Source organism: Chionomys nivalis, chromosome 4 (genome assembly GCF_950005125.1).
Source record: "Chionomys nivalis chromosome 4, mChiNiv1.1, whole genome shotgun sequence".
NCBI classification, from domain to species: domain Eukaryota; kingdom Metazoa; phylum Chordata; class Mammalia; order Rodentia; family Cricetidae; genus Chionomys; species Chionomys nivalis.
The window spans coordinates 107,305,881-107,332,545 of NC_080089.1; the positions used below are offsets into that span (position 1 = coordinate 107,305,881).

Below are 26,665 nucleotides of genomic sequence, written 5' to 3' on the forward strand. Positions count from 1 at the left end.
TATTTGATCTGTCCAACGGATGGGGCGCCTCACCAGTCTGAATCTGGTGCCAAAAACCTGGAGAGCATTGTTTCTTAATTCAAGCTGGAAGGCTGGAGAGCCTGTTCTATTGTCAGTGACACAGCAGGGGCAGGAAGGTAAAGTCAACCCTGCTGTAGAAGGGAAGGCCAAGTTACCAAAGGCAGTGGTTCCCCTCTGCCATACCCTTTTTAAATCTGAACTACTACCAGAAGGTGCTGCTCGCATTCTGGGTGGGTCTTCCATATCAATTAAGGAAGGACAGTTCTTCAGTTGAGGCTCCCTAATCAGGTGATACTGGCATTTCCAAGTACTCAGCTACATGTGGCTGGAGGGCTACCATAATATCACAAATATAACTGTTTCTGTCATCTCTATTGGACAGTGCTCATTTAAAGTATGACTTTTGACTGTGAAATAAATGAGCTGTATTCTTTGTGCAAATGAACTAGACAGTATGGAATATAAATTTCACTCTGTAGACTTCTGTAGTCATTTAGGTCCAATTTATTGTCTGTCTGTCTGTCTGTCTGTCTGTCTGTCTATCCATCCTCTGTCTGTCTATCTTGTTGACTGGCTGGCTGGCCAGCTGAATGGCTAGCTGACTGGTGTGGTGGTACACCTCGCCTTTATTTCAGCACTCAGGAGGCAGAGGCAGGTGGATCTCTGTGAGTTTGAGGCCAGCCTGGGAGTTCCAGAACAGCCAGGACTGTTACACAGAAATCTTAATTCAAAAAACAAACACAAAAACACAAGCTTTTTTTTTTTTTTTTTAAATCTATTCATTTTAATTTTTTTTTTTTTTTCTCGAGACAGGGTTTCTCTGTAGCTTTGGAGCCTGTCCTGGAACTAGCTCTTGTAGACCACGCTGGTCTCGAACTCACAGAGATCCACCTGCCTCTGCCTCCCGAGTGCTGGGATTAAAGGCGTGCGCCACCATCGCCCGGCTATTCATTTTAATTTTATGTATAAGTATTTTCCCTGCATTTATGTGTGTGGACCATTTGCATGACTAGTGCCTGCAGTGGTCAGAAGAAGGTATTGGATCTTCTAGAGTTACAGATGGTTGTGAGCCTCCATGTAGGTTATGGGAATCAAACCAAGGTTTTTTGGAAGATCAGCAGGTACTGTTAACCACTGAGCCATTTTTCTAGCCCCTGGGTCAGATTTTCAGTGGGAATTAAAGAGAAAAGCCACTTAAATATAGAAGTATGTCAATGTTTAATAAGATTTTGTTATAGAGTTATTTTGATAATTACATAATTGCAAATAAATAGGGATTCATCTGTCCTTGTATATTTGATGGGGCTTTGTTCTTCAGGTGGGCTTTTGTTGGTTTTCTTTAGATATAAGGTCTTAATTATGCTGGCCTGGAACTCACTCTGTAGACTAGGCTCATCTAAACTCACAGAGATCCACCTGCTTCTGCCTCATAAACACTGGAGTTAGAGGACTGTACCATCACACCAGGCAGGATGTGCTGTCCAGAAGTGTTCTGTGGTTAGTAGATTAGAGTGAAGGGAGAAGTAGGTCTTCACCCTTGGAAATCAGCTTAGTACCCCAAGTGACGTCGAGGGGCATGTAAAATTAATTTGCCTGTGTGATACAAGGCTTTCTAATTAGCTTAGAATCAGTTACCACTTAACATAGAGTGTTCTGCTCTGCTAACTTACATGTCTCCTAGACTTTTGTGGTATCACTTACAAAAAATGTAAATTGGTGATTAATGCCTAGAGATCACAACACCCTGTTGGAAATCAAGTCACCAAATCATGTTTGTATCAAGTGTAGCAGTGCATACAGTAGTTGTTAAAAGACAATTTAAAAAAACACATAAAGATTGAGACCAAAATGAAGCAGTAAGCTGTGGCATTTTGGTTGAATTACTATTTCTGTTTTAAGATAATGGCAATAGATAGCCCCATCTGTTTTTTAGATGCATTGCTGGATTGCTGTGGAGTGTTGTAACATTGGTTCATTTTGATAGGTAGCCCACCTAGACCAGTTAGATGTAGTTTTTAGTCACAGTGGAAATTACTTTAGCAATTGGGACGTTAAAATTCTGAAAAATCAGCAGTTCCTTACAGTGTCAGGTGATCATATTCTGGGCACTAGGTCTTTGCTGCCCATGACTCAGGCTTTGCTGTCTCCTTGCTGATGCACGATTGTGGAAACATTAGAATTGCACACAGTTAAGTGTACTGCTGGGTGTAGTCACTCTCCTTATAAGCTGCTTAAGGCATGGCTTAACTATCAACTGTGAAAATAGTTATGTCATTTCTTAGTAGTTTAATCACATTAACGCAGAGGGGTGTATTTCTGTATTTCTTTTATTTTCCAGTTAGAATAGTGAAAGGAGGGGAAAACCCCTGAAATGAAAAAACTTCCTTAGAGTGAGCACCAGAGTAAAACCTAAGTATTTTTAAAGTAATGTACATTCTTCTTTATACATATATGACAAAGTAAACATTTTTTCTCACCTGTATAATCTGGCACTTATAATGAAAAAATAAATGTCTGCTTTCAGTGCTCAACCCAGCATCTATTTGCTGAGTGCTGTTGTGTGTTTTAATCCTGGAATGTTGAGCTCTCTGGGCCACATGCAAATAAGAGTGCTTGGACACATCACAGCTGCTGAGCTGCTGCCTTTCCGTCTGATACATGTGGTACCACCAAACTCAGCTTTGGATCCTGCTTATTCTTAGAAGGTGCCGCTGTGCTTTTGACTGGCTGGTTTTTGCTCCTTTGCTCTGATAAACAATTACTTGTTCAGTGAATAATTATCCATGTGCTTTCTTCTTCCCCAGGAAGATTCAGAGAGGGCCACGTATTCTCACCGGTCTGGCCATCACCGTTCTTACCTGGTTTGTAGCGTTATGTAAACTTGCCTGTGGTGCTGTTCCTCATTGTCTTCATGAAGTCAGACCTTTAATATGCTTGCTTTTATTTTTATCAGGGATTAGAGGATACATTGTCTTTTCGAAGCCTTGGCAGTCACAGGGTTGGTATTCTAAGTTGTTTACACCAAATAGCAAAGCTTTTAACAATAATCTTCCCTCAGCATCGTTGATTATCTGAGCAATCCAGCAGTGTCCATTTCTGCTCTTTATAACATACGTGAACAATGCTGGCAAAACTCCGTGTTAGAAAGAGATGTTTTCTCTCAAATTATTGCTAGAAGCGAATCAATTCTAAAATCTTGAATATTTTTATTTTAATGCAGGTTTGTTCTCGCTTTCTGTAGAAATACCTTTGCTTCAACACAGTGTTTTGCACTTGTGTTATTTACGTTTTTCATCAGTAAAATCATCTTTCATATTAAGAGCGTTATTTGTTCCAACTCTGATTTCCTTCTTACTTTATATAAAAGTGTACTACTTAAGCTAATCCCTGAAATAACAGTATTAGAATTTTTGAATTTTTTTTTTTTTTTTCGAGACAGGGTTTCTCCGTAGCTTTTTGGTTCCTGTCCTGGAACTAGCTCTTGTAGACCAGGCTGGCCTCGAACTCACAGAGATCCGCCTGCCTCTGCCTCCCGAGTGCTGGGATTAAAGGCGTGCGCCACCACCGCCCGGCGCATTTTTGTATTTTTAAGTACTCCACCTATTACACTCCAATACATTGTTTTCCTTTGGTGTATGTATGTGTTTCTAGAGTAACTTTATAAACTGGTTTCAAGTGCTCTATTTAGTTACAAATTTTAGACTTGTTTTGTAGTATTGACAATTTTTTGAAGAAACCTAAGATAACCAGTGGCTTTAAAATGGGTTTACAGGGGGCTGGAAAGCTGGCTCAGCAGTTAGAAAGTACTTGCTGCTGTTGTAGAGGGCCAGGGTCAGTTCTTAGCACCCACATAGCAGCACTCACAAACTCCTGTCACTCCAGGTCTAGGGCGTCTGATGCCCTCTTGTGGCCTCTGCAGGCACCAGGGATACACATTGTGCATACACCTACAGAAATGCTCCTTTCCAAAGTGCTTCTTATGTGTATGAATGCTTTTTAGAAGGAAAATGTGTGCATTTTCATGCTTGCTGCTAGAGACATTTTTTTCCTTCCTCTTTAAATAACTTTTTAAAAAACTATATAATGAGTCTACCAAAGTTTCAAAGTTGAGAGTCAAGGACTGCAAAATATTCCCCTCTTCCTTTTTGTGACCAGTTTCTTTGCTTTCAATTATAATGCTCATAATGTGAGTTTTCACAATTTATTATTAAATTGAGTATTTATAAATTTGCATATGACCTTGGAGCGTTGATCTTTAAGTTTGACCTAAGTTAGGGAACTTTAAGTCAAACCCCCAAATAAAAGAAATTTGCCATTAAACTCAGAAGGAACTGTTCACCTGGAGTGGGATAAAACTACCAGTCGGATCTCCATTTAGTGGGAATTGTATCAGTAAACATTGGAGATGCAATTTTAATTTTTTTTAAAATTTACGATAGCTGTGAAAATGTGTTCCCATTAATAGAAAAAAACCCTTTGTATTTTTTGAGGTTTATCTTAGGTGTATTGGTGCTGGAATGTGCATCAGTATCACATGTATACAGCGCCCTCCAAGGCCAGAAGAAGTTGTCAAATCCTTAGAGCTGGAATTAGAGATGATGTGAGTCATTGTGTGGGTGCCGGGAATTGAACTCCGGTCCTCTGGAAGAGCAGGCAGTGCTCTTAAATGTTGAGCCATCTCTCCAGCCCCAACTCTTTGTATTTTTAAGAATTAACATATGAGTGCCAAGGATGTAGCTAAGTGATTGAGTTCTTGACTAGCAGGTGCAAGGACCTAGGTTTAATTTCCATCACTGGAAAGAAAAAGCCAGTGTGAACTTGAAGAGTAACAAAGGAGTCTGCATTATCCTTGTGTGTATGTGTATGGATTCAACAGGGTTTACATGTATAGATCTTTACAAAATTAAGTCTGAAAGCTCAGTGATAAATTGTATTTCTTTTTAACAATGTGCTTTGTTTTTGCTCTCTCTGGGGATGGAACCCTGTTCCAAGTGCTCCTCCCTGAGGCTTATCAACATCCCTAGCCTTTGAGATAGTTTTCCCCGTTTTGCTTTAATTAGATGATCTTAGGAATTCTAAGCATTTGGAGTTTTTGTTTGTTGTTTTATTTTGGGGATCGGGTCCAGGGTATGTGGCAGACCACTCAGCTACCACTAGCTCTAAATTATTGACTTTTAAAATAACTTTACCAGTTCCATTAATCTGAATATGCCAGACAATTTTTGTCCTCTATAAAAATAAATATAATGGTCTAAAGTGGTGACCTAAGTGTTCTAATGGTTTACCATAAAATTTAGAGGTTTCAGTGTTTCTTTGCCTGTATTTTTAAACTTATGAGTTATGGTTTTAAAAGACTCATGCTGTCTGCACATTTATTTGGTTTTGAAGCACTGGCAGTATGTGGATGTGGGTCAGGTACACTTAAGGTTTTATGCTGGATTTTTAGGATTTTGAACTTTTCTTTTGTCCAGTTAGTTATCTTTCAGAAACTGCTCTGTTGAGAGGTACCCTGCTAGAAGCTACATAGTTTGAAAAGTGCTATAGACATTAAGACTAAAAATAAAAAGGACAAAGGAAGCCTGAGCCTGAATATAGGCCTAGGGGAGGGACGAGTAAGTCAAAGTCTTGGACTGAAGAATGAAACCATGTATGTTTGCTTGTTACATGTGAATAGATTGCTAATAACATGAATATCAGTAGCTGCCTTAAAAATTACCACAGATGCTTGATTATTGCTTTGTGTACAGTATGCAAGAAGACAGTCAAAGAAATCTCAGATTAGGAAATAGTGTGACCTTGAATCATAGGATATTCACTATTTCTCATTAGTGGAGATTTTTACTGTTTAGTTACTATTTATTTAGTTCCTTGCCATATATTAGTGGTTTTGAGATAATTGTAGTGAATTCAGTTTTTAAATTATTCTTTAAACTTGTCTTTTGTTTAATTTCACTTAAGAGTTCATCGAAGGACATTACTGGGACACACTGGAGCAGAGCCAGCACACCCAAAAGGAGAGACATGGTGGTGTGTACTTCTGAAATGTGTGCTCTCAGATTTTATGTGTTTATTGTTGATTTTCAGTGTTGTGGACATAGAAGCAACAGGAATAGGCTAGTGACACATGAGTTTCTACTTTGTTGTCCTGTGAAAACTTTAAAACAAATGTTGTCTCTAAGGTTCGATGACATGCCCTGACTTTGATTCCAATTTTATTTTGCAAGACAAATCAGCTATGTGCTCTTCCTTGCTTTTACTATTTTTCAAACGATGGCAGACAGTGGTAGCGGTCACAGAGATGAGGAGGGAAGCATCTTCGACCTTAAACGGTTTATACTTTACATTTAAAGCTTCCCTTAGGCTGTATTGTTCTGTTATTTTTTTTTTTTTTTTTTTTTTTTTTGGTTTTTTTGAGACAGGGTTTCTCTGTGGTTTTGGAGCCTGTCCTGGAACTAGCTCTTGTAGACCAGGCTGGTCTCGAACTCACAGAGATCCGCCTGCCTCTGCCTCCCCAGTGCTGGGATTAAAGGTGTGCGCCACCACCGCCTGGCCTGTATTGTTCTGTTATATCCTAAGGTTGAATCATCTTACCATCGCTGATTCTGAATTTTGTTATTTGAAAGAAAAGTGGTAAAGCACCTGCACAACATGCACAAGGCTCTCAGTGCAGCCAAAAGTTGGGGTGGGGGAGAATACAGCCTTTTGTGTGTTCAGGATGGGGTTCTGTCTCAGACTGCAGAGTAGCTAGGGCTATGTGTGCCTATAACTATGCCTGGCATAAAACATAGTTTTAGTTACACGTGCAGTTTAGCAATAAGAAAGTAAAGGTTATATCTAAATATAATAGCTTTTGCATTTAATAATATTTTGCTTTTGAAGTAGTACTGTTTTGATTTTAATAATGACAAATGTTACCTTTTTCCCTTATGTTCCTGACTTTGACAATGCAACCGACTTTCACACTTTTCTGAAGTGCAGTACGATACCCTCAAGGACAGATCATCAAGGGTTCCGTCATTAGTATGTAGTGCATGACTGTGTTACGTGTGAGGCTTTTCTTTCTAAACACCAGTTATTGCTAATCATAGATTATGACTAACTTTCATGGTTTTGTTATAGTTTTTTTTGGGTCGGGGGGAATGTGTAAAAAAACCAAAAACCATTGTTTTTGCAGTTGTGGCATAATCAGATACTGGAATAAGAGCTTTTCCCATAGACTTCAGGATCAGGCTGAAGCATGGCTCAGTGATAAAGTGCTTCCTTGGCATTACAAGCCTGTACAAGCTCCCCAGTACCACCACAAAAACCAAAAATGCTTCAAATGGATCAAATGTGTGCTGGAAGAGCTGAGATTTCTGGCTCAGTCACTCAGTCATAGCTTCATCTTCCAAAGAAGAGCTGGTTCCCTGTGCCACCTGCTGCACGGGAGGCCTGCTTTGCTCATTTTTTTTTTAACTTCCTATTTATTTATTTTGCCTGTGTCAACTTGTTGGAGCTGGTTCTCTCCTGCTACCATGTGGGTCCCAAGGATTGAACTCAGGTCACCCAGCATCAGACTCGGCAGCAAGCATCTTCATTTTCTGAGCCATCTATCTCTCCAGCCCCTCTGACAGTGGGCTGATACACCTGAGCTACAGTAGTACACCTGTGCTCCATTTCATGTGTCATTGGCTGGCAGGTTACTAAATAAAATAGCCAGCAGTGATGGGTGGCAGCTATAGATGTCCAAGAATTTTAGATTGACATATTGAATTAGCTAAGGAAGTCAAACTGGTTTGAGTTTTTTTTTTTTGTTTGTTTGTTTTGTTTTTTGGTTACAGTTATGTCAGTAGATTGCCCAAGTTTCTAGGCTGTGTAGTTTTTACTTAAGATGTTCACAGTAAAGTATGAAAGATTATTCACAATGAGAAAATGAGCACGTCCTTCCTGTTGAGGGTCTGCCTGTGTGAAGTGCTTTTCCTAGGACAGCCTGTCGCCCTTGGCTGTTCTAGGGTACTGCACACACAGCCGCACTGCATAGATTGAATTTATTGTCTGCTGGTTGTTGTTGAGTAACAGTCTTGAGCTTTGTCCCCCTGGGAGAAGTGATGTCTTTATATAATCTTGTTTCCAAAGTACTTTGTGTAAACTTAAGTATATACATTATAGGTATTTATCTTCTGAATGGCTTATGCCCTGGCTCTGCTAACTTGATCTGAGGGTTAGAGAAATGGCTCAAGGGTTAAGAGCACTTAGTGCTTCCAGAGAACCTGAGTTCAGGTCTCAGCATCCGTGCTGGCTGGTTCACAACAACCTCTAACCCAGTTCTAGGGATCCATGCCCTCTTTAGCATTTGCCCATGTAGACCATGAATACATAATTACAACATGTAAAGTAAATCCCCCCAGAGAGTGTTCTTTTCAGCAATGAAATGTCCTTTTGCTTTATTTACAATACAACATTGTTTTTGCTTTTAGATAAGCTGACTAAATTAGGAGGAAGAATAAACTCTCACCACCTATAGCTTCCTAGAGAAAAAGAAATGGGGGACAAGACTCAAGTAAGGTGTATAATGAAGGTCCCCTGTAGTTGGATTTTTCTTTGGGCCACCAGCTCACAAATAATGGCATGGAGATTTATTATTAATTATGAAAGTTCGGCCTTAGATTAGGCTTATCCCACTAGCTCTTATAACTTAAATTAGCACTATTTATTTGTTTATTTTCATCTCCATTCTGTCACGTAGCTCATCCCTCATCTCCACACTGCTCATGCTGCTTCCTCCGTGCCTGACTGGCGACTTTGCCTTCTTCCCCCCGAGTTCTCTCTCTGCTTGGAAGTCCTTCCTAACTATTGGCTGTTCAGCTTTTTATTACACCAATTACCGCAGTATAATTTCACACAGTGTACAGATACCCCACAATAGTCCCCATAGACATCCTTCTGACTCTCTGTCCTAATAGGTTCCCTTTGGCTGGCCAGACACCAGGTTAGTTAATGGACACACGTCGAGTAAGAGAGGGTAATGTGTCTCCAGACTGCATATATCAGCCTTCCAAGTTCTCTCAGTCTGTTACTGACAGGAATTAGGTTGCATGCATACTACTCTTTATCATATGTACCTTTGCTATTATTTTATGATGAGTTTCATTCTTAAAATTTCACTACATGGCCATTAAAGTTGACTCAACAATTTTTACTTGCAGAATTATTCTTACAGTCACACCTATGGGATGAAGAAGCGATCTTCTAGTTCTCATAAAGACCCCCTGGTTAGTTCTACTTTGAAGTTTGGTCTAGTTGTGATATTATGGACAGCACCAAATTACAAGTGGGTTTCATGCTCAAAGTTTGTTTTTTAGAAACTTGGAATGTACAATAATGTGTGTGATAGAGAGTTCCCATGTGAGAGCTCCCAAACCCTGTTACCTGTGTGATCACACTGCAGAACTAACAGGCTTTTCATTACAGTCGCCAGGGTACACCTCTTTCTTCTTATTGTGCTGTTGGCAGAAATGTAGTCCCCACCTTGCTGCCAGTTCTGGGTTCCCACGGGAGTGTTGGGAGGATGTACCTAGTAGGGAAGAGGGAGGCAGAGAATGCTGAAGGCAGATTACAGAGAGGCCTTGGTATATGGGAAGGACGTGGCAGTTTTGTGCTCGGGTGAAGTGTGAGTGATGGCGAAAGGCAGGGCCAAGAGCGGTGTGTGTGTGGGGAGTGGTAGAAGCAGGGACCCTGCAAGGAGTGTCAGAAGTAGGGAAGGAAAGTTCTCAGCCAGGGATTCATACACTTGCTTAGCCTCTAGCAAGGGGGATTTGATAGACGATTTCTCTAACCTAGTAAATTATAAAAGTAGTATTATTCAGTGGGCCTAGGTTTGTCGGGGCATTCTTAACTGTAGAATGAGAATAACTCAGTTATTTGCATTTCATTTTTATCTGAGGGTTTTTTGTCTTATTTTTAAGGTAATAACAAGCAGTAATGACCTTGTTTGAAGTAGCTCACCTTTAGTGCCCACCCCTTACAGAGGTTTGAAACCATTGCTGTTTGTCCTGTCTTTGCTCAGATCCAGTGGTTTAAAGGCATTGCCTTGGGGAAGAAGGAGCCTTAACAGGATCAGATTTGCCTGTGTATTCAAATTTTGTCTTGGTGTGCTTCAAAAACATTTAACCTGAAAAAAATATATTAAATTTTGCTTTTTTCAGAGTGGCCTCTATTTTGACCAGAGAAACTATAGCAGTCTTAGACATAGCAAACCTACCTCGACCTACTGCTATCGGGTTTGTCCAAAGTCTTTGGTCTCATGTATTTTACCCACCTTTAACACATCTCTAACCCCCCATTTTGCATTTAGACTATTTGTAACTAATCTCTTAATGGTTTGATATACCTGTATAGTTTTGGTAGCTGATTTATATATTCCTTCTTGAGTGTATCTTCAGTGAGAACTGTTAAATCACCGTTTGTAATGAAAATTTCAAATAGAAAAAGAATTTATACAGTGAGCACCATGTTCTTAGATTATTTAATTTACTTTCTTAGTCACATAATTATTTGTCTATCATTCCATCTTTTTTTTTTTAAAAGCAGTCTCACATGTATGTAGCCCAGGCTCAAACTCAAGATTGTTTTACCTCAGTCTCCTAGTTGCTGGTGTTAAGGCGGGGACCACAATGCCAAGCTTCTGTCTAGTTTTTTGATCCATTTCAAAATAAGCTATAAGTATCAATACACTCCCTAATAGATACTCTTTTAAGAAGCTGACATGTGAAAATCTAAGCTACGTATAGGATGAGAGGTATGTTATTATTTGCTAGAGTATTAATATAATGTTAGAATCTTGTTTTTCCTTTTTGTCTGTTTTGGGGCTTTTGCTTGTTTTGTTTGTTTTTGAGACATGGTGTGTCTCTGTAGCCAAGGCCTGATCATCTCGCCTTAGCCACCTGTGTGCTCAGATTGCAGGCTAGTGTCTCCACAGTCAGCTAGAATCTTATTTTTTTTCAAGACTTCTAACCTTTAAAGCATACTGTAATGTGTGGTACCCAGTACATTTAAAAGTATTCAGGAATGGGGGCTAATCTATGTGGTAGAATAATTCATTAGCACAGGCAAGGCTCTGAATTCAATTTCAGGCACTGGAAAACACAGTCAACTGAAAAACCCGTCTGCACACACTATTTCACTATTCCTGTTTGTCTAGGTTTAGTGAAAAAGAACTGAAAATTGTGTCTTAAGTGACTCCAGGGAAAGAAGTGTAATTTCTTTACAGAAAGTACTTTTAGTGCATGAACTCTGGGGACTAGTTCAATTTACGTGGCTTCTAGCATGCTTTGTCCATGGCATGTTTTCAAAGATAAGCTTTCAAATCTATTTGGGAAAAAATGGTGATAATAGTAACTAAGAGCTTCCTTACCTATAACCTGACCAAACCCATTGGGAGTCGGCCACAAAATAACCCACAGTGCCCCAGGAACTACTGGTGACTGGTTTGAGACCACTGTATGACACATTCCCAAGTGCCGTGGCCCTTTTTTCTTCAGTGCTTTCCTGGGTCCCTGTCTCATACCTGCCAAAAATGTCCTAATACCTAAAGGTTGTACATAATGATAGAAGACTGCTAGAGGAGATTTTCTTTCTCACCCTTCACAGTTTGCACTCGGAAAGTCCCTAGCGACTTTTACTTCATGTGTTTTCACACTACGCTAAGCATTTGGGACTTGCTAATGAGTTATGGAATCTAAAACGATAAATGTCAAGTCTTTTGCTTGCATGATGGTGAGGTGCATTCTCCTGTGTTTCTGCTTTTGCTTATTTCTATTGTTTTGCCTCTCTTTGCAGTCTTCTTCCCTGTGCAGTGATCCGCTGGGGACATCGAGTAAGAACAGGGTTAGTACTTTCGAGGAGCATGTGGCTGTCACAGCTGCCCTTGCCTTTCTTTAGGTTTAATTAGTGCACTTATTCCATAGGCCTCCTCTGCTGCAAATTCTGGTCTGCTGAGAAGTGCCAGCCTGGTTTGTATTTCCTTCTTGCAGTGTGTGCTCTGTGGTAGGGCCGCTGCCATGGGGCTGACTAAGCTGTGTGGTTTCTGCCACATGCTCTGCAGAGTACGCTGCCTGTGCTTAGGTTACAAAACTCAGGGTGTGAAAAAATAATTCTGTTCTCTTTGCCAACATTGAAATGGATGACTTCTGGTAGCTTATGTTTAAGAATCTGTTTTCTGCAAGGTGATAAACTCCCTGGTTTCTACCACATTCACTTAGTTTTCTTTGGTATGGTTATGACCCTGGGCTGTAGCAATCAAAAGTCTACTAAATAAACCAAATTTAAAGCATAACCAGTAGCTTAGTGTGTGTGGCTGTTGGTGCTTCTAGCCATTTGATGTTCTGTAGCCAGTTTCTGAAGACTGGAACCCAGAGTGCTTATACCTGTTCCCTTCCCTGCTGTTTGCTCTTTTAAGAGAATAAATTAATTAATATTAGCTTCCTCATGTTATAAAGTGAGGGCAAAAGAAAATACTGTAGTGTTTTTGTTAATCCAAGTATATTGTTGAAGTTACAATGAAAATGATACAGCAAATGAATATAACATACCATCCTCAATCAAACATTTTTTGAATTATGAACTGCCAAATAATGAAGGTCTTTTCAAAATAACTCCAGTGCTAAATAAGTAAATAATTATTCTTTTGTTCTTCAGGCATCATTGTCTGGTGGTGGATTATATAACCCTTATGGTTCTCGAACTGTAAGTGTAAATGGGAGGGGGTGACCACAGGAAGGGACAGGAGTCATTTAGTCTGGCCCATTCATGCAGCCAGCTGTGAGAAGGTGACTATTTGAAGATCAGGAGTGACATATGAGGGGAGTCTTAGGGAAAGTCTTCAGGCATCTCCTCCGCTTTTGAGGGTGGGTGTGAGGTGGCATGCCAGACAAGGCAAAGCAGCTGTTTTTACCTTGGGCACCAGAGTCAAGTCAAGAGTAGGGACACTGTATTCCCAGCAGAAAAACGGAGCTGGCCATTGTTGTAAAGCCTTTCTTCTTGGAATTTTATAGCCATCTGAATACAGTTACTACTCATCGAGAGCAAGTTCCTCCCGAAGCAGCCCTGTGGTGAGCTCTCCAGCCTCTCTGCACACTTGAGGAATGTTTAGTTGCTCTGCATTCCACTTTAGAATAGAGCAGTGTGTTTCACCATCTTCTGCATGGATTATGTGTTCCCAAGTCCATAAAAACCAACTACTAATATGTGCTAATTGACTGCTTTTGTGTGGACCCAAGAATTTCTTAACCGAGTCTGGAACCGAGGCCTTTGGACAGGCTTAAAGTTTTTGTATTGTCATTTATGCGAAACACTTTGCTAACTCCTGTTGGGTGTGCTGTTCTGGCTATCCCTGCGTATGTTCCTGCATTGCCTTTTCTGTCTGTGGAGTGGTGGGAGAAGTAAAACAAATCAGTTCTTAAAGCTTGTTATGTACGCCTGCTACTCTTTCTAGAACATTACATTTATTTTGCAGTTTATAAGGTAAGTAATGTTAGTAAAGGACAAGTCCAGAGTAAAGCTCCGCAGACGAGCCCTTACATGTAACCTGTGCACACTCATGCTTTCAGAGATGTTCTGGACATGTATGAGTGCTTTTCATTTTGACCATAAATGGCTTCCTTTCTAGTATGTGTTACTTCTCCATGTTTTCTTAAAGTATCTTTCTGTGTCAGTGCATACAGATTTATAGTATCCCCTTTTGCCAATATTATCATTATCATCATCGTCATCATCATTTTAGACAATTAAGCTATGCCCACCTTTTCAATTATTTTCTCTTTGAGATAATTTTGTATTATCAAATCTTTTTAATATTAGCATACTATCACACGAATGTATACATGTTAATTTTAAAAATCATTTTACTGTTGATGGTCATTTAGATGGTTAGACATTTTCTATGTGTACTCATGAGCTTTGCATGCACAAATGGAGGTCAGAGGTCAAAGTCAGGTATCTATCTATTACTCCTCTCTACCTTATTTGTTTAGACAAAATCTCACTTAACCTAGAGATCACTGTTTTGGCTAAACTGTCAGGCCAGGGAGCCCCTGAGAGCCACTGTTCCCCCCAGTGCGTACACTACCAGGCCTGGCTTTTACATGGGTGCTGGAAGTACAGATTAAAGCTTCATGCTTGCATAGCCTCTCCCTAGCCCTGTGGTGAACATTCTTGCACATGTTCTCTGCCCCTGTCTTTCCCTTCCTTTCACACCCATACACATGCACAGAGAGTACATTTACATGAATATATCTGTAAGACAAATATGTATCAGGAAATGTTAGGAATATAAGAGGATATGCATTTTCAAAAGAAGATTAGTTTTGTTTTATGTGTATAAATGTTTTGCCTACATATACATGTTTGTACCATGTGTAAGCCTGTGTCCACAAAGGCTTGAAGAAGATTTTGTATCCTGGAACTGTACTTAGAGGAGATTGTGAGCTACTATGTGGCTGTGGGAACCAAACCCAGGTCCTTTGAAGAGCAGCAAAGGATATGTACTGCTGAACCATCTCTCCAGCCCCTCCCAGGTTTTGAGGCAGGATTTTACTGTGTAGCTCTGGAGAGTCTGGAACTCACTCTGTAGACTAAACTGACCTCGAACTCACAGAGATCTGGCTGCCTCTGCCTTCACCATGCTCAGAGTGTATGTGTTTTAATTTTGCTATATTTGACCATGTTGACAACTAAAAAGACTGTACTCATTTACATTTCCAAAGTAAATGATTACTTTCAGCGTACTAGCTTATTTTCCTTACAGATTATACCAAACTCGAGAAATTAATAATTATCAGGGAAAAGAAGAGTTCTGTGGGCTTTTACATTTAAAACATTTGCAGTTCTGCCCTCCAGAACAGCAGTTCTCAGAGATCCCACCCTTGTACTTAAGAAACACTAACACGGGTGTATTTAGGGCATAAGGGCTTTGTCACAAAAGAAGGATGTTTACTCTTATCCCACTGTGTACTCAAAATTCTACTTGGCAGTTTTCAGGCCTGGTGACATTTTTAATATGTCAAATGTAGTGTTCCCCTGCAAAAATTTTTGATAATGTATTTTCAAAAACATAACAGTGCAGGTCCTTGCTCTTGTGAGTTGACTAGATTCTGTTTCATTTGCAATGTGGGTTCAGAATTACTACCTTAGTGATGCCAAAATGGCATCTTAGTGACATCAGAATGGGGATAAAGTAGTAGGCCGAAGATGAGCTCTGCCAGTGGAGCGGAAGAACACAGTCCTGTGGCGGGATAATAGTGCCATCTCCGCCAACTGCGGAGGGATGAGGACCAGGAAATGAGTCACTGCCTCAGGACTTTGTTGGTAGGAACTTCTTTGACATATGTTATTTCATTTTAAAACATTTTTTCCTTTCTCAAATTGAAATCATAAGTATATTTATTGACGTCTCAAGGGACTTCACAGATCTGCAAGTCTAAAAATACCATGATCTCCCTAGCTGATTTTGTCTAGTTTACTCATACCCTCACCAGTGTTAATGTTAATAAAAGTGAGTTTTGCTTTATTCTTTGTGCTTTTGGGAAGTATCTTGACTTGTAGTGATACTTCATTATGCCTTATAGCAGCTTATCTCTTTTAACGGAGTGCAGCGGCTCATGTCAGTGTGTAATAGAGTGGCCTTCTAAAACTCTCCCATGCTGTTTATAGTCCACGAGAACAGTAGAGAAACTGAATCTTTTTCACTTTCTGTAGTCTATCGATGACGCCGCCGCAAGCATTGTGTCTTCTGATCGTGCCAGTCGTGGGCGAAGGGACAGTGTGGTGAGCATGGTCTGCATGAAAACAATTACAGCTCTTACAGGACAGTAGTGTATGATTATGTGACATTTACTGAAAAGTGAAGTTTGTGTTTTCCTCAAATAGAGTTTATGTGCACAGTTTACTTTGCCATGTTGTCGAGAATGACTCACGAGTCTCAGGCACAAATCGTTTACTGAAAACTTTCACCTTATCTTGTTAGAGGGAGGGCCTGCTTCTTCGTCCTGGCCACCCAGCTAGCTTAGCCCCAGAATAACCACACAGAAGCTGTATTAATTAAAACATTGCTTGGCCCATTAGCTCTAGCTTCCTATTGACTAACTCTTATATTAATTTAACCCATTTCTATTCATCTGTATATTGCCACGTGGCAGTGGTTTACTGGCAAAGATTTGGCATGTCTGATTCTGGTGGCTCCATTGCTCCTCCCCTGACTTCACCCTTCTTCCTCCCAGCATACAGCCAAGCTTTCCCTGCCTAGTTCTGTTCTTCCCTGCCACAGCTATGCTCAAAGCAGTTCTTTGTTCAATTCAACCAATAGAAGCAACACATAGACAGAAGGACCTCCCACACCATTAACTGTTGTTTTTTATGCACACATTTTATCTGCTTATTTTCCAAAACGAGCCTCTCCATCAAGAGTCACACTTACACCATCGTACATTACTCGTGTGTGAGACTGTGACGTTGTCAGCTGTCAGCGGCAAGACTGAAACACATCAATTCAGACATTTCACCCAGTTAATCATTGTGGACATGATAGGACTTCATGCTATTCTTTAATGACGCTGCAAGTGTCGCAGGGTGGCGCTTTTGTTCTCTATAGGGAACTGATGTGGAAATGAGAGAGGAGGACTGTGTGTCAGCATGGAGCCAGAGTAAAGAGAACTGTGAAGCTGTAATTTCTTCCGAAAGCAGTACAAACTCAGTGTGCGCAGTTGTAAACAAAAGTTCTCATAAAGGGAACCACATGTTTGTGTGAGAGAAATTCATCTGATTAAAGCATTTTTGGTTCCTTAACCATCCAGATAATGTTCATACTCATGGCCGAAGGAGAAATAAAGGTCATAACACCTTGGAAGCAGTGGAAATAGGGACTTAATAGTGATGGGCTTGCCTCAACCTCTCAATAACCTGTTAGTTGTTTCTGTCCAGTGGAGATGGCTGTCTTCTCTGTTGTTAGACTTAATACCTGTACTCAGTGAGTGACTCTGGAAGACACCTTTCAAACCTCCAAGGTAGTAGGTGCTAATCATATATTATATGTAATCAACAAGGTGTAACAAATAAAAATATCATTGCTTGATTTTGTTAGCCATTGGCAGATATCTTGTTCCTATGGATGGGTTTCTTAGTGAGGAATTTTAGAGCAAGGCAAACACTTCGAGTTAAGAATGACTGATGAGTGGGTGCAGTCATTCTACTGTGGAGTGGCAGTGTTCAAAGTACCAGGAGTGATTTGTTTAACCAAGGACAGATCTCTTACTTTACGGAACTTATGTTCTAGGAAAAGACAGAAATAAACTAGTAAGGAAAGGAACACAAAAGGAAGACAGTTTAGGGTGTGAAGAAAAGAGCAGGTGACTGTGACAGAGGACCTTGAGGTGGGTGTGTCAGTGTGACCCTTGGAGAGTGCTCAGAGACAGTGACTTCTGATAGGAGAGGCTCCGCTGTTTGAGTGGCAAGAGAGGGCCTTTACATTGTTTTCTCATTGTTTTGTCCGACAGTTCCTGATATGACATGTGAAAAGGAAAAAATTATTGCAGAAATTGAGTATTGCCAGAGTTGATAACCATAAAGAATTATAATATTATAAAATATAGTAGAGATTTGATAGTGGTCTGAACACTGCCCTCACAGTTCAAGGTTCCCAGTGCTTCAGTGTGGAAGGTGTGCTTGTCATGAGCTCAGGCAGAAAATGGTCTGTAGCGTAGACTTGCACTTGTACTGTTGAAAGAACTTACTCTAGGGAGCTGTGACTTCATTCATCACAATGACTTCAATCATTCATTCATACCTCTTTTTTACTTTTTGAAAAAAATAGGTCAATTGTAAAAGTTTCCTCATTTCATGATACTTTATCAAACATCAGATTAATACAGGCACACAACTTTCCAGTTAGCTAGTGTTCTTTTTCTCTTTTCTGACGTTTAAAGTGTCTCATTTTCTCTGACTGAAAGGTCTCTGCTGCTGATTATTTTAGTCGCTCCAATCGTAGGGGGAGTGTTGTCTCTGAGGTGGATGACGCCGGCATCTCAGACTTGACCAGCGTGAGTGTATTGCATGGGTCATTGTGTTGTCCCAGGCATGCGACTAACTGCTTATGTAGTAACTATTTTTAAAATTAGGAATTTAATTAACTCCTTAGACATATTTACTTGAGCATATTAACATGAAACATAATTATTTTAGAATATATTTGTTAAAATGTTCTTAAAAATCCCTCTTTCTTTTACCCTGTGGAATTCCCTCATTAGCATCTTCAATGATTCCTAATATCATCCTAATTTTGTTTCGTATGTTTTTTTTCTATTCTTTTTATCTGAATTATTTCAGAGTCAATCCATTTCCATCATATCATTTCCTAACAGGTAGCTGATATGCATACCTAACCCTCCACCTAAGGAGATAAACAAGTAGTTTCCTAACACTAGCCTTGGCCCGTATTCAGGTGCTTCTGGTCTACTTTTTGCTCCCTGCTTGGTTTTGATAAGCCTATATATAAAGTGTTAGATTTTAAAAGCTGGATAATAAAGTACGCAGCTTGGCAAAATGCCCCATTTTCAGTAACCAGACAGGAACTGAAGAGATTTTAAAGTGGACTCTGGCATTGGTCTGAGGTACCCTTCCTAGTGGTTCGGGGACTGAGTGGGAGTCGAGTGTCCATGGGGGCACCTCTGGGTACTCCACTCTGCGTGTACTTTGTGACCTGCCTGCTGAGCTCATCTCTCCAACCCCTCCTCACCTGGCTTGGCATCATGCAGACAAGTCCTGTTCTGGTTGCCCAGCACTGTGAAGGGATTTCTCCCTGGTTATGCAGAGATTGTTTTTTATTAGCACTTCACTTATGGTATGAAGTAGCTATTTTCGCACTATTTCAATCCTAGAAAATAATCTCAATTATTTTAATTGCAGTTCTAATTATTCCACATTACTAACTTAAATCTGGCCATATAGCAAGAATCTTGCTGTGGGTTGAACCAAGGACTTTGTCTATGATGAAATTAGGAGCTGGCTTCCCAGTTATCTGAGATGTTGCGTATTTTATTAACCTGCTTAGTAACCTCTTTTTAATTTTTAAAACACATTTTCATTTATTTTGTGTATATATGTTCATGTGAGCATATGGCAGGGAGCACATGTGTAGGTCAGAGGAGAGCTTGCAGGAGTTGATTTTCTCCTTCTTTTACGTAGTCCTGAGGATTGGACTCATGTCATGAGGCTCAGTGGCATGTGCCCTTTACCTGCTGAGCCATCTCACTGGTCCATTGGTACCTGCTTTTTTTCATAGATATAATTGAATTTACTATATAGATCTGTTTTCTTGGTGGCTTGTTTTCTGTCAGCCTCACAAATCATCATGCCTGAATTAGTAGTCATAGCCTTTGTACATTGAGTTCTTGGTAGTTTGCTGTAGTAATTATGTAGACATGAAGAACATTACAGTTTGTCTCTTACTGCCTCTATTAATTAAATACCTCTTTAATGTAAGCAAAAGATTGTTTAGAACAGGGCTTTTCCTGTTATTTTATAGCCTGAGAGCCATTGCCTTTCGTATTTTTAAATACCTATAAAAGATCATTAATTTTGCTTTTTGATAATTTGTTTGTTTGTTTGTTTTTTGAGGCAGGGTTTCTTTGTGTAACAGTCCTAGCTGTCCTGGAACTAGCTCTTATAGATCAGGCTGGCCTCGAACTAACAGAGATCAACCTGCCTCTGCCTCTCTAGTGCTGGAGTTAAAGGTGTGCGCCAGCCACCACTGTCTTCTAAACAGGGGACTTTCTCTAAATTGAAAAGCATATGCTTTAGTTCACCTCACTGAAGCAGGTGAAAGGGAGTTTGTATTGGTTGATTCTTCCCCGTTCCCAGCTCTGCCCTAGCAAGATGTTTTCTAGCTGCCATATTGTGGACCCACTGTCTGCTCACACGGTGATAATCCTGGATCCAGGAAGTGCTGGAGAAAGGTGCCAGCCAGTTGTACAAGACTACAGGATTCATATGCTGTAACTTCCTGTCTTGCTCTGTAGGCAGGCTACCATAAAGGAAAAGAGTCTAAATGTGTGCTGACTTACTGCTCATTGCACTTGTTTTTTGAAAGAAATCCTTAGCCAGATTCACTTCAGGAAATCATTAAATCCACTTTTCTCTTCCCTTCTCTGGTTATGATCAGATCCACTTCCTGTATTTTGTTTGTTTCTCATTAAACAAGTTTTAGATAACCTTGTCATTATTAGCACTATTATGTTGAGCTTTCTTGATACAAAAATTCAAAATTCATAATGTTTTAAAATCTAAAAGTTTTTATGTACCTTCATTGTGTTATATAAGCTAAGTTGTAGCCAAATTTCAGTTCACACTAAAAATTTTATATATATATATATATATATATATATATATATATATATATATTTAACTTATGTGTATAAAGTGTGAAATGTAGATGCATTCTATGTTTAGACTTGGGTACTAAGATATCTTGGTGTGTATATATAATTATTTCCATAGCTGGAAAAAAACCCTAAATTTGAAACACTTCTTTTTACCAGGTATGTCAAATGAAGGATATTTAATAGAAGTTAATGGATAATTGTAATCTAATGGATACATTTAACAAACTACACTGTAAATACTTTATTTAGAGTATGCTTTTATACCTTAAGTGTGATTAAACTTTATTGCATTTTAAAAGCCTTTTCAGGATCTGGCAGGTACTTTTAGTCATTTATTATAGACATTAGCTTGTCATTGCAATACGCCTACGTAGGTTCGGCCTCAGTGAGACTGAGGGACTGAGGGAGTCTTTGACCAAGTCACTGCAGTCAACATAATTGGACTGCGGCATGACTGCTTTGTGCTGGCTTACCAATTCCTGAGGTTTGGCGCATGATCAGTTTGTGTTGCGACAGATGGGATCCGTTAGAATACAGTGAACACAATAGAGTCAGCATTGTGGAGGCGTCAGTGACGCGGCCTCTGAAATGTAAGGTTATTCCGGCGGTGGTCTAGTAAAGTGGGTGAGTTCGGGGTCATTTTTTTTTTTTAAATGTGATATGAAGAAGGATTTCAGATGGACTTGAGTAGTTTAATTTTGAATACGTCTCTTCTTGTTAACCTATTAGCAGAAAAGAATTAGAAAATACTTATGAAAATAAGGCAGTTTATGAAGATACACCTTTTACTTTGGATGGCTCTAACTGCTGGGCAGGGCGTTTCGCCAGTGCCACTCAGAGGGGTTCTTCCTCATTTAGAGCAGAAAGTGACGGGATTGAAATCCCAGCTGTCGTTGCCTGCTTGCTGTAATACATTTTGTGCTTTTTAAAGTGAGTCCAAATAAATTAAAATGATTTCCTTTTCAAAGTATTACAGCAAGAAATGAGACATCAAAACCCAGCCTTTATATCTCTGATAAGTGTATTAATTAAGTAAAAGGTCTCTATTTAAACATGATAACTGGGTAATAAAACATACGCTAGAAACTTTTACATGTGAGAAAGTTGGGTTAAAGTCGTCTGAGCAAAGGCAGAGATGTTTCCTGTTTAGTGATTAAGCTAAAGAAGGTTTCCCAACCACCTTCCTGTGAATGGCTGTGAAGGTTGATTTCAGAGTTCAGGACTGGGAATATTTTATTTTCATTTAGTTTTAAGTTTCCATGTCACTTTTCCCACTATAGCTAAAAGCATATGCAAGTAAAGATGAATGCTGGAGTTGATGAAACATGTTCAGATGCAGCCGGCACAGCTAGAAAGTGGTTAGCCTCCAGCAAAGTTTCCCACCTCTGAATTTTCCCTAGTTCTAGTGAGAATTTTGGAATGGATCTTTAAGGAACCTTGCTTCTTGAAGCTGGTCTGAGAAGCCAGAAAGTCTGAATTAGCAGCAGAAGCCAGGTTAGTCTGACTGTGGCATGTTGAGATAATACGCCACTGTGGAGATGCCAACATAAGTGAAGCCTGTGAGTACAGATGGATGGAGTGGATCCTGAGCCCTTACAACACTAGTGCTGTTCTTGTTCGAGTACAGAGAAGGATATGCAGATACAAGGCTTGCATGCTAGAGGTCAGACAGCAACAAATGGATCAGCCTCACAGTGCAGGGAGAAGAAATGCTATGAAGAAAAATGAAGTATTTTTAAAACTTTGAGGCTTGGGGAAAAGAAGATGAACAATGTGTCTGTGACAGTGTTGTTAAGATTTTCAGAGACTTGGCGTTGGCTGTTCTTGGCAGAGCAGGGTCTGGTGGGGAGAAAGGCCGATTTCTTATACCCTTTTGTACTGCTTGAGTTTGCTATGTGTGTAAGGAAACATATGTTTATATAACCTGCTTTTGGCATTAAATAGTTTTATGCATGCATTCTGTGTCTTAATGTTTAAAACATTTTTTGTAGGGCTGGAGAGATGGCTCAGAGGTTAAGAGCACCAGCTGCGCTTCCAGAAGTCTGGTGTTCAATTCCCAGCAACCACATGGTGGCTCACAACCATCTTTAGAGGGATCTGATGCCCTCTTCTGGTGTAAAGGCATACATACAGTTAGCACACTCATACATAAAATAAATAATCTTAAAAAAAAGAAAAGTCTTTAAAAAAACCATTTTTGTATTGATAGTTGCTCTGTTTATATTGAGCTTTGTATGCAGTTTTCTTTAATGTATTTATTAAATACCATGAAAAGAAAAATCTGTCTAAAGAATCTAAAATTTTGAATCCATGTAGCTTGCTTCCAACCTATATTCTTTAGGATATGAACTAAAAATTCTTGACATTTTGTTATAACTTTTATTTCAGTTTTATTGTGTTTAGTTTTGATTCCACACATCACTGAACCTAGAAAACCCTGTTGAGATTGTTCATCTCCCCCAAAAATAAGAGTCAGCACGCTGAACGTCTTCTTGATCTTCCTATCTCTCTTTTTTTCTAGTTGGATGAAAAATCAGACAAACAGTATGCTGAGAATTACACAAGAGTGAGTATAAAATTCTTGATGGGATGGAGCTTTCAAGGTCAGCCCACGCTTCCTGGGACTCGTTGGTTTTGTTCAGCATCATTGGCCAGTGGAGATGCTCTTCCCATCCTCTGTTTCCTGTGCTTGACCTTCACATTCCTCCAGCCTTAGGTCATGTGAAAGCCCTGGGAAGAGAGAAGCCACGTCTTATTTCACAGGACGTCATCCCTAAAGCTCTTGGCTACTCCTTTGATTCCTACTCTCTAAAGACTGATATTGAAAAGCCATTAAACATGGAAATGAAGTGTCTAGGAATGAACCAACAAACCCATAGCTTTGATTTTTTTTCCTTATAGATAACTCACTTCTCTAAGAAAAGTAGAACTCCCTTGTAGAGGAGTGCCTCTGTAGTAAAGTTTCTGCTTTCTAAACATTTTTGAAGAAGCCAGGGAAATGATCTACTGTATTAAATTTTATAATGCCAAGCAAAACTATAAGTCTATGCAGTTTTAATTTTTTAAGCCACACTCTAGAAAAAGCATTATAATAGTCGACCCAAATAACCAACACATTTCAACATAGAATCAATGTAGATGGTGTGTTTTGTGATGTCAGGGTCCTAGTATATAACCTAGTATATAACCTTGACTTGTGCCTCAGCCTGTTGCTGGAACTGCAGAACTGCACCACTGTACTCCACCTAAAATTATCACGATGTACTTTGTTCCCTCTTCCTTCTGCAACAAGCCCTCAAAATCTGTGTATATTTTATACTTACATCTCATTTGGACTCACTAAATTTCAGGTGATTTCTTTTGACTTACAAGTATTCCAGATAGCACAGATCTCTGCTATTTATTAGTCAGGAGTGTGGTTTTAGAGAGAACAGTCTAAACTTATAGTGTGTACGATGTTCTTTTCTTGCTCTTGGATACAAATAGGTTCATCTTTCTCGGCAGAGATGAGCTGCTTAAGCAATGTTAGGAGTGAAAGTAGGGAAGTGCTAATTAGACATTAGTTATGAATTTCTAAAACAACTCTAAATTAGCCTGGCAGCTCACCTGAGTGGTGTTTGAATGTTACAAAAGCCTAGAATACAAAAGCTTCTATAAAAATTATTTTTACCTATGAATTTTGAATTTTAGATTCTGATAGTGTTTGAGGTAATGAAATGGTACTTGGTATGACTAGCCCCTCTTCTCTCTACAGAACCATCTAGGCTGACAGTGTGAACTGCTCCTAGTGGTCTTCTTGACTGTGTTGTTACAATGTTCATCTGAAGCTCACCTGCTCCCACCACTCTGCCCAGGTTCAGTCTTCACAGCAAACAGTTTTAAAGAACAGCTCACAGTGTCATTGTCTCTCTTTTTCAGCCTTCATCTCGAAATTCTGCCTCAGCCACAACACCTCTAAGCGGAAACTCCTCCAGACGGGGCAGCGGGGATACCAGCAGCTTAATAGACCCAGACACCTCGTTAAGTGAACTGCGGGTAAACCATAGTTTGTCTGCCTTGGCAAAGCAGCTTTGGTTTCTTTGTAGTTCATGGAGCTTTTAACACTTAATGTGACTTATGAGGAACAAATAGAGTTTCTGTAAAGGCCTGGTCCTCATCATCACAGCTCAACATCCCGCGTGGATGTTTCAGAGCAGAAAGGAAGGGATTAGATCATTCTTTCTTTAGTTATCTTTCCTGAAGATGTGATGGCATTGGAATGGGATCAGTCAATGACAAACAGTTATGTAACATATATGAAAGTAATTCTTTAAGAAGAAGACCTTGCCATGTTTTAATTGGAAAATTATTAGCCTTTGACTATGGAAATTATTAGCCTTTTGAGCCATTATCATATTAGGTACTTAAATATAATTTCTTAGTATTTCATACTAAAGTATATAGTATTTGGTCGGCAGAAATGCCTGAGCTAGTAGTAAGTTTACTTGATCCATTAGTTACATCTCCATCCTTATAAACCCTTTTATTTGGAAGACGAGAATGTACCAAAAATTATGTTGATTGTCTTATTTGCTGAATCAATTATGAGTAATAGATCAAGACTTGTGAGAAAAACTGCAATCACCTCCCCACTCACTCATTCTCTCATGTTTGTGAACACTTGGCAGTGGACATGTAGACAGCCAATCATGTTCTGCCCTTCAGGAGATCACTGTTCTCTGAAAAGATTCGAACTGGGTAAACCAGCTAATACTAGACAGTGATACCAAGAACAGGGTAAGTGAGTTCAGAAAGGCATTGTGTGAATTTGACTAGGAACAGAGAGAGCACAAGACTTTTCAGAGAAGCAAGTTCAGAGCTAAGTCTTGAAGGAAGAATAAAAATAAAGGCAAGGAAACTGGAGGGGAGTCTCTCTTGAATGAATTCAGAGAACTTGAGGGTTATTGGTATAGAAGACTTGGAGAGTTTAGGGTAACAAGGAAGGAGGAATTGCTGGTGAAAGAAAGCAGGGGGTGGGGGTGAGGTGGGGGTCTGGGGGTACAAATCACAACTTGCTGTATTGGATAGGAGAGCAGTATGATTTGATTTGCATTCTTAAAAGTAACTCTAGCCACAGTCCTGAGGGAGCATTAGATGACAGGAGAACATAACCCAGGGCTTGAACAGTGAGGAAGAAGTTGGCAAGTGAAACTTGAGGGGAGGAAATGCGAGCGCTGGCCCTGGGGGGCTTCGCAACACTAGGATTAGGGCGGGCAGTCAGCCAAGAGAGATGGACATCAAACAGGTGTCTGCTTTGTTTATTTTCTTTCCCTTTCTTTCTGGAAAGTAAGGTTTCTTATATTTCTATGGGTTGGCTGGAGCAGGTGGGAAGGGAGGCTGAGAGTTGAGGGAGAGCAAGCTTACCCGGAGGGCATACATGCCTGTGGCCATGCCTTCCCACTGCCACTGGGCAGGTGCCTGTCTGTGAAAGTGCAGGGCAGCGGATGAGGAGGAGTTGTAGAGCTGTGGCAGGCAGGAGAGTCGATGGGTGGCATCTATGCCTTGGGAGGTGTCAGTGTTCCTTGAACTATTGACCAGAGTTCGAATAAGGAAAGTCTTGCTTTAGGGGCTGCATTCTCATGAGACCGAAGGACACTGGGACAACTTCTTCCAGTCTTGGCCTTAGGTTGCTCTTTTCATAGACTTAGCCTTTACCTTTTTCCCTTGAAAGAATAATCTCTGAGAAAGAGATGAGCTTTTGGGTCCTAGTGCCTGACTCCTGATGGGCCCCCTAGGAAACCGCTTGTTGAATGGATCAGTGATCGCAAGGCCGGCACCTATCACAGAGGGAAGGCACAGAGCAAGATGGTCTCCAGCAGTCCATTCTGCTGCCGTTGCTGCACTCAGAGTCCTGTTGCAGTGATAGCCTGCTTGACTCTACATGACATGATTGGACTTAAGAAATAATATTTTCCATTTAAAAGTTGGCTTATTTTTTTAAAGAAGAATTTATGGAAACATTTGGAGCAAATGCTCTTCTCATTACTTAAAGATATCCTCTGAATAGAATTTACCACTGGAAATTGTTTTCTTGTGTTTAATTTCCTTCTCTTTCTCCCAAATTAATGTGCTCAGTAGCTAAGTGATTTAAAAGTAACTTAGTTTTTATACTGTATTATGTTTTTTAAAACTTACGCATGAAGAGTAAAATTTGTTTTCAATTAATTTACGATGTATTTACCAGTTGTAAGTGAAGT

The 26,665-nt window shown here is 39.9% G+C and overlaps 1 protein-coding gene across 9 annotated transcripts in view; it reads left to right on the plus strand.

Annotated features, from left to right (window-relative positions):
• Positions 1-26,665, plus strand: part of Lrrfip2 (LRR binding FLII interacting protein 2) — a 111,268-nt gene that overhangs the window by 50,182 nt on the left and 34,421 nt on the right. For 4 of the 9 annotated variants that reach the window (XM_057766310.1, XM_057766311.1, XM_057766313.1 and 1 more), the window contains 14 exons: positions 2,826-2,882; positions 2,975-3,019; positions 5,980-6,048; positions 7,000-7,041; positions 9,207-9,272; positions 10,206-10,280; positions 11,839-11,886; positions 11,967-12,011; positions 12,697-12,744; positions 13,053-13,109; positions 15,754-15,822; positions 18,000-18,089; positions 22,951-22,995; positions 24,348-24,464. In XM_057766310.1, the coding sequence (XP_057622293.1) occupies positions 2,826-2,882; positions 2,975-3,019; positions 5,980-6,048; positions 7,000-7,041; positions 9,207-9,272; positions 10,206-10,280; positions 11,839-11,886; positions 11,967-12,011; positions 12,697-12,744; positions 13,053-13,109; positions 15,754-15,822; positions 18,000-18,089; positions 22,951-22,995; positions 24,348-24,464 (873 nt within the window). The remainder of the gene's footprint in view (positions 1-2,825; positions 2,883-2,974; positions 3,020-5,979; positions 6,049-6,999; positions 7,042-9,206; positions 9,273-10,205; positions 10,281-11,838; positions 11,887-11,966; positions 12,012-12,696; positions 12,745-13,052; positions 13,110-15,753; positions 15,823-17,999; positions 18,090-22,950; positions 22,996-24,347; positions 24,465-26,665) is intronic. The other 5 variants (XM_057766316.1, XM_057766317.1, XM_057766318.1 and 2 more) reach the window with 3 other exon arrangements.